Source organism: Pseudophryne corroboree, chromosome 4 (assembly GCF_028390025.1).
Source record: "Pseudophryne corroboree isolate aPseCor3 chromosome 4, aPseCor3.hap2, whole genome shotgun sequence".
In the NCBI taxonomy this organism is placed as follows: domain Eukaryota; kingdom Metazoa; phylum Chordata; class Amphibia; order Anura; family Myobatrachidae; genus Pseudophryne; species Pseudophryne corroboree.
In genome coordinates, this window is record NC_086447.1 from 702,248,046 (window position 1) to 702,260,515 (window position 12,470).

The following is a 12,470-nucleotide window of genomic DNA, read 5'->3' on the forward strand; positions in this document are numbered from 1 at the left end:
ATTTCGGCTCATACCGTGTGCTATAATGTGAATTTCGGCTCATTCAGTGTGCTATAATGTGAATTTCGGGTCATTCTGGGTGCTATAATGTGAATTTTGGCTCATTCTGCGTGCTATAATGTGAATTTTGGCTCATTCAGTGTGCTATAATGTGAATTTTGGCTCATTCTATGTGCTATAATGTGAATTTCGCCTCATTCTGTGAGCTATAATGTGAATTTCGGCTCATTCTGTGTGCTATAATGTGACTTTTGGCTCATTATGTGTGCTATAATGTGAATTTCGGCTAATTTTGCTATAAGGGTTCTCTCCAGTACCTGGCAACATTTTTTTACTAATGGCAACAATAGGAAATTTTAGAAGCGGATGGGAGGGGCATTTCTAAGTGGGAGGAGCTAGGATTAGGGGGAGGAGTCATAATTCTTAAACCGCCCCCCCCTAAAAGTTAAGTCTAGATCCGCCACTGCATACCACTACAAAGAGATCAGACTGTACTTTTGTGAAAATTCGAAAAACTACATAATTTCATTAGCATGCGGGGGGCCGCCCAGCACAGGGCAATGCCATCTGTCCCGCATGCTGGGTCCTGTCTTCCCGCTAAAATACAAGTGCTTCGCTAAACAGCAAAGCCCTCGCATGTTTAGGGTAGCCGCCATGCAAACAGTTCAGGTACACTTGCGTTGTGTGCTTTAAGTGCCAGGGGCAATTTTGTTGTCTCACTCCAGCCTTAGCCAGGGCCGTCTTAACAGCAGTATAGGCCCCTGGGCACAGCAATGCACTGGGCCCCCTACCCATCCTCCAGCGGTAGGTTTGGGGGGTGCTATCAGCAGCAGGTCTGATGTCCTGCGTTCGGTAGGAGGTGTTCTATCTTCCGCTCAGCATGTAGGACCTGGAGGGAGGGAGAACACTAAACTGTAGAAGAGGCATTGGGATGAAAGAAGGTGCCCCGGTACATGACTTTCAGGGTGGTAGAGTGTGTGTAATATGCAGGGGAGGGGTGGATAGTGGAGTGGGCTTAATATTCATCATTTTCCAGTGGGAGGGCAGCTTGTTTGACTGCAGATATCTCCAGTTTCTGGAAATAAATTTCTTAGCTTTGAATGTGATAAAAAAAACAAACTAGAGAGTCCCACCTTTCAGTACGTACTGGGGACTTGGGGATCAGAGTTCAGGAGCGAGAGCAATCCACCGGCGAAAAAAATAGGATTTTGGTACTTACCGGTAAATCCTTTTCTCCTAGTCCGTAGAGGATGCTGGGGACTCCAAAAGGACCATGGGGTATAGACGGGATCCGCAGGAGCTTGGGCACACTTAAAAGACTTAATCTGGGTGTGAACTGGCTCCTCCCTCTATGCCCCTCCTCCAGACCCCAGTTATAGGAACTGTGCCCAGGAGAGACGGACATTTCGAGGAAAAGATTTTTGTTTAAACTAAGGGCTACAAACATACCAGCCCACATCACAAACATACCGTACAACAGGAGTAACTTTAAACCAGATAACAGTATGAATCAACAACAGCAACAAGCTGAAACAAGAAATACACATCCCGTGTATAAACTAATTTAACCAGCAAGAAAACACTGCAAGTAATAGTCCGCACTGGGACGGGTCGCCCAGCATCCTCTATTGTGGTCCCTTCCGTAGCCACCGGGACCACAATAGGTTGGTTAATGTGAAATGAAGAAACCACCTTCGGCAGAAATTGTTGACGAGTCCTCAATACCGCCCTATCCGAATGAAAAATCAAGTACGGGCTCTTATGAGATAAGGCCGCCAACTCTGACAACCGCCTGGCAGACGCCAGTGCCAATAGCATAACTACCTTCCAAGTGAGAAATTTCAACTCAACCTTATGCAAAGGTTCAAACCAGGAAGACATGAGAAACTGTAAGACTACATCAAGGTCCCATGGCGCTACAGGAGGCACAAACGGAGGATTGATATGCATTACTCCTTTCACAAAAGTCTGAACCTCTGGGAGGACAGCTAACTCTTTTTGAAAAAAAATAGACAAAGCTGAAATCTGCACTTTGATGGAACCCAATTTCAGGCCTGCATCTACTCCCGCCTGTAAAAAGTGGAGAAAGCGACCCAAGTGAAAATCTTCCGCAGGAGCCATTTTAGACTCACACCAGGAAACATACTTTCTCCAAATACGGTGATAATGCTTCGCCGTAACCTCCTTCCTAGCCTTAATGAGAGTTGGAATGACCTCCCTGGGAATACCCTTACGAGCGAAGATCTGGCGCTCAACCTCCATGCCGTCAAACGCAGCCGCGGTAAGTCTGGAAACACGCATGGACCCTGCAACAACAGGTCCTCTCTTAGAGGAAGCGGCCAAATCTTCCACCAGTAATTCCTGAAGATCCGGGTACCAGGCCCTTCTTGGCCAATCTGGAACGACGAGAATCGCCTGAACCCTTGCTCGTCGAATGATCCCCAGTACCTTTGGAATGAGAGGAAGTGGAGGGAACACATACACCAACTGGAAAACCCACGGAGACACCAGGGCGTCCACTGCACTGGCTTGGGGGTCCCTTGACCTGGAACAATACCTCGGGAGCTTCTTGTTGAGACGAGACGCCATCATGTCGATCAACGGAATTCCCCAGCGTTTTGTCACCTCTGTAAATACCTCTTGGTGAAGAGCCCACTCTCCCGGATGGAGATCGTGTCTGCTGAGGAAATCTGCTTCCCAGTTGTCCACTCCCGGTAGGAAGACTGCTGACAGGGCGCTCACGTGTTGTTCCGCCCAGCGAAGGATTCTTGTGGCCTCCGCCATTGCCGCTCTGCTCCTTGTTCTGCCTTGACGGTTTATATGCGCCACCGCTTTGATGTTGTCTGATTGCACCAGAACAGGTCGACCCTGAAGAAGGCTTCTTCCTTGCAGCAGGCCGTTGTAATTGGCTCTTAACTCGAGAACATTTATGTGGAGACAGGCTTCCTGGAGCCACCATTTCCCCTGGAAGTTTCTTCCTTGGGTGACTGCGCCCCAGCCCCGGAGACTTGCATCTGTTGTTAGAAGCACAAAATCCTGGATACCGAAATGGCGTCCCCCTAGGAGGTGATGATCTTGTAGCCACCACAGGAGAGAAATTCTGGCTCTGGGAGATAGACTTATCTTTCGGTGCATGTGCAGGTGAGACCCGGACCATTTGCTCAACAAGTCCCACTGAAACACCCGGGCATGAAACCTGCCAAATGGAATGGATTCGTACGCCGCAACCATCTTCCCCAGAACCCGAGTACAGTGATGGATTGACACACTCGTCGGCCTCAGAAGTTCCCTGACCATCGCCTGCAGTTCCAGAGCCTTTTCTTCTGGAAGAAATACTTTCTGTAAATCCGTATCCAGAATCATGCCCAGAAAAGGCAGCCGAGTGGTCGGAATCAACTGAGATTTTGGCAAATTGAGTACCCAACCGTGCTGTCGCAGAACCAACAGTGACAAATCTACACTTCTCAGCAACCGTTCCTTGGACCTCGCCTTTATCAGGAGATCGTCCAAGTACGGGATAATTGTAACCCCTTGTTTGCGAAGGAGAACCATCATTTCCGCCATGACTTTGGTGAAAATCCTCGGAGCCGTGGAGAGCCCAAACGGCAACGTCTGAAATTGGTAATGAGAATCCTGTATCGCAAACCTGAGGAAGGCCTGATGCGAAGGATATATCGGGACATGTAAGTAGGCATCCTTTATGTCGACTGACACCATAAAATCCCCCCTTCCAGGCTGGCAATTACCGCTCGAAGGGATTCCATCTTGAACTTGAAAACTTTCAAGTATGGATTGAGGGATTTTAGATTTAGAATTGGTCTGACCGAACCGTCCGAAAAGCTCTCTGCCAGCCCCAAAACTCCAGTAACATGCTGCCCAGGGCGCCCCCCCCCCCCCCCCAGCACCCAGTAAATACCGTTGGTGATGTGTGTGGGAGCATGGAGCACAGCGTTACCGCTGTGCTGTACCTTCCGTTACTGAAGTCTTCTGCCGTCCTGAAGTCTTCTGATCTACTCATACTACCCGACTTCTTTCTTCTGGCTTCTGTGAGGGGGTGACGGCGCGGCTCCGGGAACAAGCAGCTAGGCGCACCAAATGATCAAACCCTCCGGAGCTAATGGTGTCCAGTAGCCGAGAAGCAGAGCCCTTAACTAAGAAGAAGTAGGTCTGCTCCTCTCCCCTCACTCCCACGCTGCAGGGAGCCTGTAGCCAGCAGGTCTCCCTGAAAATAAAAAACCTAACATTTAGTCTTTTCTAGAGAAACTCAGGAGAGCTCCCCTAGTGTGCATCCAGTCACTCCTGGGCACAAAGTCTAACTGGGGATTAAGTCTTTTAAGTGTGCCCAAGCTCCTGCGGATCCCGTCTATACCCCATGGTCCTTTTGGAGTCCCCAGCATCCTCTAGGACGTAAGAGAAATAAAACTGCAAACCAGATGTGTGGAGCTGGAGCAGGGACCAGCTGCTTGAAGGCTTATATCTCCGGTTCTGGGCACAGTAGAGACAAGGAGTCCCATCTTTTGAAAAATATCCTCAGAAAAAGTCGCAGGGGCCCTATACACTAGCCGATCCGCCGCCGAGCTGCCCGACGGCGGATACGGCCGACGAGCGACCCGGCGGCGGGGGGGGGCAGTGACGGGGGGAGTGAAGTTTCTTCACTCCCCCCGTCACGCGGCTGCATTGAAGTGCAGGCAAATATGGACGAGATCGTCCATATTGGCCTGCATGCACAGCCGACGTGAGACCAGCAATGAACGAGCGCGGGGACGCGCATCGTTCATCGCTGGAGCCTCCACACTGAAAGATATGAACGAGTTCTCGTTCATTTATGAACGAGATCGTTCATATCTTTCCAAAAATCGGCCAGTGTGTAGGGCCTATAAGTCAGGCAGAACCCAAGATATCTGGCTGGGAAGAGCAATTAACAGTCTTGGATGGGGGCCACTGCTTTGAAGTCAGATATTTTCGGTTCCCCAGGGTCGATTTTCAAAAATCTGGTACCCATGGAAAGAGGAGACCCTCAGCTATCAGCCTAGGACCCTTAGACTCCTGGGGCCCTTGGGCAAGTGCCCATTGAGCCCATACGAAAAGACGGCCCTGGCCTTAGCGCCAGGCTACTAGTTTTAGTGGACATTTCCATATAGTAGATGCAACCATTTTGTGTTCTGAATTAATAGTCTTACGTCTTTACCCCATCAGTTGTAGATTTAAAGCATCATGAGCCAGTTACTTGAATTATCTAGATTAGAACTAACAGACACCAATGCCTGCTGATGAGATGGGAAACTCCAGCTGTTGTGACGCCGCAGGAGCCAGCTACTCACTGCCGGTGTATGCCGGGACTTGTAGTCTCAGAGCACACAGCACACACGCCGCCTGACACCACACATGCTGTACAACGTGCCGCACAGAGCGCACACGCCGGACCTGGCTCCAGCAATGTAATGCCACACACGGGAGCCAGCAGCACACTACCGTTACTCACAGTGCTGCGCCTCAGCAGCCGCAGCCTCGCCTCCTGACTGTCACATGACTGTTCCTCCCAGCATGCTCCGGACAACTGTCATGGCAGCGCACTGATGCAGGAAAGCCGCACATGGGTACAGGTGAGAGCTGGGCTGTCAAGCTGCTAATCACATTCACACCTACAAGGCAGATCTCTGCACATTCATCCCTACTGCCAACCGTACTAGCACAGTCCCATCCATAGATCAGTTTCACGGGCCAATCTCATGTTCACTCACTGTAGTTGTTTTTTTATCCCCTATTTTACAACAGTAACTCTAGCTACCTTTACTATTAACCTGCTCTTCTCTCCATAGCTGTAACGCACAGGTTACATCAGTCAGAATGTAATTTGTTTATACGCACATTTTATGTTAGATTTAGGGATATGTTCTATATGTTTGGATTGGCATATCTTAATGCCAACTGCGTTGTTTTGCAGAGTTATAAAATTATACTTTTGTTACTTCATAGTTTACTGTACATCCCTTAACAAGAATATTGCTGCTTTCACATCGCAAAACCTGCTTTTGAAATGGTATTTGAAACGGTTCTTAAAACGGGTCTGAGCAGTTAAACCCCTTTCACATCTCATGTTGTAACCAGTAAATTACCATTTCATTACCGTTTTGGTACCTTTCACACTGAACCCGTTTCACCCATAGAAAACCGTGGTTGTCATTATAAATGGACTTTTCTGGCCCACACATTATTAATAATTATTAATTAATTCATTATTAATAATTTGGATAGTCGTACGATGGAACCCAGCAGCTTGAAGCATTTTTGCTATGTTTTTATATATGAGGGTATCCTTGACTGTCCCAGTAATTTGGCAGCAGATTTCCTCATCCCCTCTGATCCTAAAGCAGCTCCCTCACCTCTTCATCACTCCAATTAGACATTTTATAATGGCTTTGCAGTCTAAACGTTTATAAAGCCACTCTCACATGTGTCTCCTGTGTTTTCCAAGCTGTTTCCTGGTTGTGGCTGCTGACATCACACATGGAGACAGCCTATGACCTGCTGGGGCTTGCAAATACCGTTTCAGACCCTTTCACACTGCACAGTGAAATGGGACTGAAACGGGTAGGACCCTTCTTTTTTACCGTTTCAAAATACCGGTATTTTGAAAACGGTAAATTGAAGGGGACCCTTTCACATCGCAGCTTGACCCGTTTAGGAAGCCAGTTAAAATGGCAAAATACCGGGTATAAGCTGCCGTGTGAAAGGGGTATATGAGAAAGCAGTTCTGCCAATTTGCACTTTTCTTATTAAACTGTGATATTAGTGAACTGGATAGACCGTTTTACTTAATACTAGCTGATGTAACCACAGTTCCTGGGTTTAAATTTTCTACTTATCAATGAGTTGGCTGTAAATGTCAATATAGTAAAAATAATTGGTAGCTCTTTCAACACACCCATGAGGTGGCTGCCCAGTGTTTTTGTTTTTGGGGTGTCGCCAATAGCCATGATCTCCATCTTTCCTTTCTGTCCAGTTTTAAAATTACTTTTACATTGCACGATGGGTTTAAAGTTTTCCTTTTGTTATCAATGTTGCTTTTCCAAGGCTTTTGTGTACACATTTTGTCTTTCCACGTCCATTGATTTATGGCTATTTCAATCAGTTATTTTAGGTCATTGAATTATGGTAATTTCTCTGGCTGGGTCCACAGGATTATCCACAGGATAACATTGGGATATTGTCGAGCGACAGCGAAAATGGCACCAACACGGTCACAAGCTTTCTGGCCTCCCAGGATGCATTGGGGCCTCCACTATATAGTCCCGCCCACTGACTCAGTCAGATCAGTTTTTTGCTTGGTGCGGCAGGAAGCCGCATGGTCACAGGGCTGCTGTGAAAGCAGCCTCAAGTTTTCATTACTTTATTTTTATAGACTTACTGTTTTTGTTTGAGCGACTTCTCTTAACAGCGTCTTAAACGTGTATTAGAAAGAGTCGCTCCAGCAACTCCCCACCGGGTCGCAACAACGCTTACCTTCGCGGTACAGTGCTGTCTCGACGGGCGTCTGTGTCGGATGTTCTAGCAGGTCCAGCAGACGTTACCAGGCTGTGGCCGGAGCATGGGGAGACAGTGAGTATATGGACTTCCTCTTACTAGAGGGGTCAGGACACAGCTACGCTGATTTGGTGGAGACTACAAACAGCGTGTTGATGCGCCGAACATCTCGAGTGTGACAGCGCTACGCTCCGGGGATCATTGGCGCCAGGACTAGGTGAGGCCGCGATCCTGGGAGTTTAAGTCAACAGGGGGTTTCAGACGCTCTCCTGGCCGTCCCTCCTCCGAGTTCATGGCCAGTTCCCGCGGGTCTCTCGTTTCATGAACTGAATGACCTCACTTCCGGCTCAGACGCTACCACGAGGGTACTCGGTCGCAGCTTAGACGCTGCGGTTGTGTACACTGGATATAAACCCGCCCAGACCGAGTCACAGGCCTTTAGTGTCTGCATGCACGTGGAGTCGCTCAGCGTCCGTGTCCGTTGGTGAGCGTCCGTGTCCGTTATCAGTTACCAAGAGCGGCAGTGTACACCAGTAGCGTCTGAATCCACTCAGCGTCTTTCGAGCGTCTTTGCTTGGATATGGAAGTGTGGTGAGTCTCCCTGTATCCCGCTCCCTGGAGGCAGGGTATACAGTACTAAAAATTCCTTCTACTTCTTAGTGTGCACTGTTAATTTTTAGTACCTATTGCATATGAGACCTGTATATTACTGTGTTTTCTGCATGTTATGTTGAAAAAGAACCAGTTAAACAGAAGTACAAATTTCCTACTTATGTATAAGTTATTATGGAGGTTGTATTCTCATATGACAATGTCTAATGCTTTAACATGTGACTGACTGCTAGTATGTGTGCTGACTTTTCTGTGTAATGTCAGTCCTGTTCTGACCCTCAAATCAGGTGCACTGTGGTCAGATTGATTTCACCTCTATATACTGATTATAGGGTGTGGTTCAGTCACAAAATTGTGTAGTCAATATCAGAAAAAATGTCTGTGAGCGGCAAAAGTGATGAGGAGAATTTGTCAAGCACTCCTACAGCCCTAACATGCTTATCTTGTAAGTCAGGGGTAATTGATATGATTCAATTGGTCACTTATGAGGGTTTGTGTGCAAACTGTTTCGCTTTTCAGCGAAGTAAAAAACAGGAGTTAGTTCAACCTCCAGTAGAGCCACCATGGAATATGTTCGCAAAGACTCTGTCTTCAATAGCGGACAGGTTAGCTCCAGTAGCACCACCTCAAGGGTTAGGTTACACTATGAACCCATACATGCAGCTCCCTTCCTATGGTTTGGTTCCAGTAGCCTCTACAAGCAACCAAGGGGTAGGTAAGACTAAGACAGATACGTCTGTATGGCAGACTACACAAGAGGATACATCGGATGATGATGCGGAAACAATAGATTCAACTCCGTATGATGATCAGTCGCAGAGCTTTAGTTCAGATGATGTAGCTGAACTCATTAATGCAGTAAAGGCTGTGCTTTCTCTGGAACCAGCCAAGACAGCGTTAAAAGCAAAAGCACCTGTATTCAAACGAACAAAGTCAGTGAAAGCTGAATTTCCAGCGTCAGAGGAGTTTTGACGGAAATGATGGATGAGTCTTGGGCATCGCCCGGTAAAAAGTATAAGATTCCTAGGAGATGGGATTCTTATTATCCATTTCCTGCTGGAGATTGTTCGAAGAGAGAAGTTCCTCAAAAAGTAGATGCACATGTTCTGCGACTCGTGCACAAATCTGCTTTGCCACTGTCATCTACCTCTTTGAATGATGTCACAGACAGGAGGGTAGAGAGCCTATTGAAAAATATTTTTTCTCTTGTGGGTGCAGTGGTAAGACCTGCTATGGCTTCGGCCTGGGTAGCAAAGGCAATGGGCGAATGGATAGAGGAACTAGAGAATGACATCCCCTCTCCTACTAGGGAGCAAGAGGATCGTCTTTGCCGTTTAAGACAATCTGCCCAGTATTTAGAAGAAGCAGCCATTGATGTAGGCACTGTTGCTTCTAAAGCTTCAGCCCTGGCAGTAGTCGCTCGCAGAGCAGTCTGGCTACGGACCTGGAAGGCAGATGCGGAGTCCAAGAAGGAATTGGAAGCATTGCCTTTCATGGGTAATATATTATTTGGAAAACCTTTATCGGATATCCTAGAGTCAGAGGCTGAATCGAAGAAGGTCAGATTTCCGGCTACCTACAACCCTAAGTCCAAGGGTTTAAAATGTCGCTCATTTCGCTGGCAAAGCAAAGCGAAAGGTAAAGAGGAGCCTAAACAACCCCAGTTTAAATCCAGGGGTAAGAAGCAGTGGGCTAGCAAAAAGCCAGCTTCCAAACCTGAACAAAAGCCCTCAGCCTGAAGAGACGGGCCTCCGCCTGGAGGATTCCAGGGTTGGGGGCCGACTCCTGCAATTTGCACACACATGGCAACAGTCAACAACAGATGCCTGGGTGCAGAAGGTAGTATCTCAGGGGTATGGGTACCCATTCAGGAGGCAGCCTCCTCAAAGATTTTTTTGCACCAGCCCGTCTCGTATAGAGTCGAAGGCCAATGCCCTGCAAGAAGCAGTCCAAAAATTACTGCAGTCAGGTGTGATTGTCCCAGTACCTCCATCACAAAAGGGACAGGGGTATTACTCCAATCTGTTTCTAATCCAGAAACCAAATGGGTCATATCGACCAATTCTAAATCTGAAGATGTTGAACAATTACATATGGATCCCGAAGCTCCACATGGAGACGTTACGCTCCATAATGTTGGCTATGGAACCGGGAGACTATATGGTATCTCTGGATGTGCGGGATGCTTACCTACATGTGCCTATAGCACTATCACATCAGTGTTACCTCAGGTTTGCCATCCTCAAGGAACACTTCCAGTTCCAAGCTCTGCCCTTCGGGCTAGCTACAGCACCCAGGGTGTTTTTACCAAGATCATGGTGGTTATGGCAGCTTGTCTGCGCAAACAAGGGATAAGGATATTCCCATACCTAGACGACCTATTAATCTTAGCACAGTCGCAAGATTTACTGTTGAGCCATCTCCAACAGACGATAGTTTGTTTACAGAGACACGGGTGGCTCATAAATTGGGAGAAGTCGTCCCTGAATCCATCACAGCGGATGGTTCATTTGGGAGCCATATTGGATTCAGACCTACAGAGAGTTCTCTTACCAGAGAAGAAAATAGTCAAGGTGCAGGTCATGGCTCAGGAAGCGTTGCAAGCCCAGACAATGTCAGTCCATGCAGCAATGCGACTGTTGGGTCTGATGGTATCAACGTTCGACATGGTGGAATATGCGCAATTCCACTCCAGACCATTGCAGCATCTTATTTTGACAAAATGGAACGGAAATCATCAAACAATAAAGAAGCAGATGATAAAGATTCCAGTAAATGTAAAAAGGTCTCTAGCATGGTGGCTACAGACAGACCATTTAAACAAGGGGAGACCCTTTTGGATAAAAGAGTGGCAAGTCCTGACGACAGATGCCAGCCTGCAAGGTTGGGGGGTGGTACTCGGAAGCCTATGGTTCCAGGGAAAATGGACCGCAAGGGAATGTCGCCTGCCGATAAATCTGTTAGAAATAAGAGCCATTTACTTGGCCCTAGTTCAGGCAAAGGACAATCTACAAGGAAGACCAGTCCAGATCCGCTCAGACAATGCGACGGCAGTAGCATACCTAAATCATCAAGGAGGGACTCACAGCAAGAGTCTGATGGAGGAAGTAACTCCCATTCTAAAGTGGGCAGAACTCCATCTCCCAGCATTGTCAGCAGTATTTGTCCCGGGTGTACTAAATTGGGAAGCGGATTTTCTCAGTCGGCACACCATTCAGGAAACCGAATGGGCACTACACCCAGAAGTGTTTCAAACACTGGTGAACAGATGGGGTCTACCGGAGATAGACCTTATGGCGTCTCGTCTAAACAACAAAGTTTCGAGGTACGGATCAAGAACAAGGGACCCAGGAGCAGTCCTGGTAGACGCACTGTCAGTAGAATGGAGGTTTCAGCTGGCATATCTGTTCCCTCCAATATCTCTGTTACCCAGAGTAGTGAGAAAGATAAAACAGGCAAAAGGAGCAATCATTCTAATAGCTCCAGCTTGGCCAAGAAGGCATTGGTACACAGATCTGTGGAGAATGTCCGTGGAAGCACCGATACTGCTCCCTCAACGTTCAGATCTGTTAATGCAGGGTCCTTGTTGTCACAGTCATCTGGATCGCCTGTCTTTGACGGCGTGGCTGTTGAAACCTCTATCTTAGAGGCTAAAGGATTTTCAAAGCAAGTAATCCAAACCATGCTTAGAGCAAGTAAGCCTTCTTCGGCCCGTGTATATCATAGAATATGGCAAGCCTATATTCATTGGTGTTCTGGAAAAAATTACAATCCAAGAGCCTTTAAAGTATCTAGAATTTGGGATTTTCTGCAGGCAGGATTGGATAAGGGGTTGAAGGTTGCTTCCTTGAGGGTGCAAGTCTCAGCGTTGACTGTATGGTTTCAGCAGAAGATTGCTGACCTACAGGATGTACGTACTTTTTTCCAAGGAGTAGTACATATTCAACCTCCATTTGTTCCTCCTGCAGCTCCCTGGGATTTGAATTTAATTCTTAAATTTCTCCAGGGTCCTTTGTTTGAACCACTTGAGAGAGCAGATCTTAAGTGGTTAACGGTTAAAGTTCTTTTTTTACTGGCAATGCCGTCAGCCAGAAGAGTGTCAGATTTAGGAGCATTATCATGTAAGTCTCCTTTCCTAAGTTTTTTTTTCCAGACAGAGCAGTTCTCAGAACGAGATCTAGTTATCTTCCAAAGGTGGTGTCAAAGTTTCACCTGAATGAAGAGATTGTAGTCCCAGCTTTTCAGGTATCGGGACTATCTGCGGGAGAAGCGTCACTGGACGTGGTCCGGTCTTTAAAAATCTACATAGATTGTACTAGTGCCATCAGGAAAAC

General features: G+C 47.3%; 1 protein-coding gene across 2 annotated transcripts in view; it reads left to right on the forward strand.

Annotated features, from left to right (window-relative positions):
• The first annotated feature begins 5,347 nt into the window (after positions 1–5,347).
• Positions 5,348–12,470, forward strand: part of TTC27 (tetratricopeptide repeat domain 27) — an 880,123-nt gene continuing 873,000 nt past the window's right edge. Inside the window, exon 1 of one of the 2 annotated variants that reach the window (XM_063917959.1) lies at positions 5,348–5,603. In XM_063917959.1, coding sequence (XP_063774029.1) covers positions 5,594–5,603 — 10 coding nt within the window. In that variant the 5' untranslated portion in view covers positions 5,348–5,593. The remainder of the gene's footprint in view (positions 5,604–12,470) is intronic. The other variant, XM_063917958.1, reaches the window with a different exon arrangement.